Source organism: Vicia villosa, unplaced genomic scaffold (genome assembly GCF_029867415.1).
Source record: "Vicia villosa cultivar HV-30 ecotype Madison, WI unplaced genomic scaffold, Vvil1.0 ctg.000106F_1_1, whole genome shotgun sequence".
Taxonomy (NCBI): Eukaryota; Viridiplantae; Streptophyta; class Magnoliopsida; order Fabales; family Fabaceae; genus Vicia; species Vicia villosa.
Genome location: NW_026705017.1, coordinates 534,455 through 535,686, shown reverse-complemented (window position 1 = coordinate 535,686; position 1,232 = coordinate 534,455). Strand labels below are relative to the sequence as shown.

The 1,232-nt window shown below is 39.0% G+C and overlaps 1 protein-coding gene across 1 annotated transcript; it reads right to left on the bottom strand.

The window, feature by feature from the left end:
• Nucleotides 1–226: 226 nt before the first annotated feature.
• Nucleotides 227–1,003, bottom strand: LOC131624136 (uncharacterized). The gene has a single exon (XM_058895115.1). The coding sequence runs from the start codon at nt 1,001–1,003 to the stop codon at nt 227–229; it is 777 nt and encodes a 258-aa protein (XP_058751098.1).
• Nucleotides 1,004–1,232: the final 229 nt, after the last annotated feature.

The window sequence follows — 1,232 nt, the reverse complement described above, 5'->3', positions numbered from 1 at the left end:
GTTTTTGAGATGGCGAATATGTGATACCTCAAATGAACTTGTTTGAAATCTATACTCTGATTTTTTTTATTATAATTACCTGGTAGATTTGGGGTGTTACAATGGCCATAATTTCGCTTACAGTAGTGATTATGTCGTCATTAACATGAACAGCATTAACCTCAGTTTTGGGCTTGTTGTGCCTGCAATTTTGAGCATAATGTCCGGGTTTGCCACATGCATAGCATCAATTTTTAGTACCTTTTTGTCCGCCAGAGTTTTTGAACCTGTTATAATCTTTCTTTGGACCAAGATGGTTTTTTGTGCCATCATATTTTTTCTTTCCCTTTGCAGCAACAGTATTTGCCTTTGCAAATCCAGCGGACTCGGTCTTTTCACGATCCTTCGTTTCTTCCTCGATTCGAAGGTGTTTCTGAAGTTTCTCCAACGAGAGATCCTCAGAACTGTGCAGCAATTTCTTTCTGTATCCTTTCCATGAAGGTGGCAATTTTTCTATGATTTCACCGACTTGGAAAGCCTCAGGGACATCAATTTTTACGGTCTTTATTCTATTCACGAGAACCTGTAACTCGTGTACTTGTGCAAGAATAGGCTTGGAATCCAACATTTTAAAGTCAAAGTATTTAGATATTAAGAACTTTTCCGTACCTTCTTCTTCGGCCTTAAATTTGAATTCAAGTGCTTTCCAGATTTCCTTTGCAGATGCGGTATCAGTGTAGAGATCACAGAGACGATCGGATAATGTGTTCAGAATATGTCGTTGGCATAGCAATTCATCTTCCTTACGTTTCTTTCTCTCCTTTTTGATTTCATCGGTGTCATCCGGAGTTGGTTTTGGAATTTCCTCCAAGTCAGGATCCAAGACATATTGAATTTTAAGAGTAGTCAGGAGAAAAGTCATTTTGTCTTGCCAACAGGTATAGTTTGTTCCATCAAAATGATCTAGTTTCACAAGGTCCTGGTTCATGAGTTTGATGCTTGAAACAGAAGCGTCGGTGGCCATGGTTGATATACCTTAAGATTGTTAGAAAATATGTGTTTCAATCGGGAGGACCGAGGCTGGAATCGTGAATGAAATCACTTTCCTTAAAGTATTTCAAGAACTCCCGAATGTCTTAGAGTTTTGATGCAGGAATACCCAGGATAATTCAGCCTTATCGAATTTGCGCAAGACCGGCGAAAACTCGAATGCAGCGAAGAATGATCTGGAATTATTCAGAGGATTTTCGGAT

What these genes read in the sequence shown, in the direction of transcription:
- LOC131624136 (XM_058895115.1), bottom strand. Translation starts at nt 1,003, where the DNA reads ATGGCCACCGACGCTTCTGTTTCAAGCATCAAACTCATGAACCAGGAC.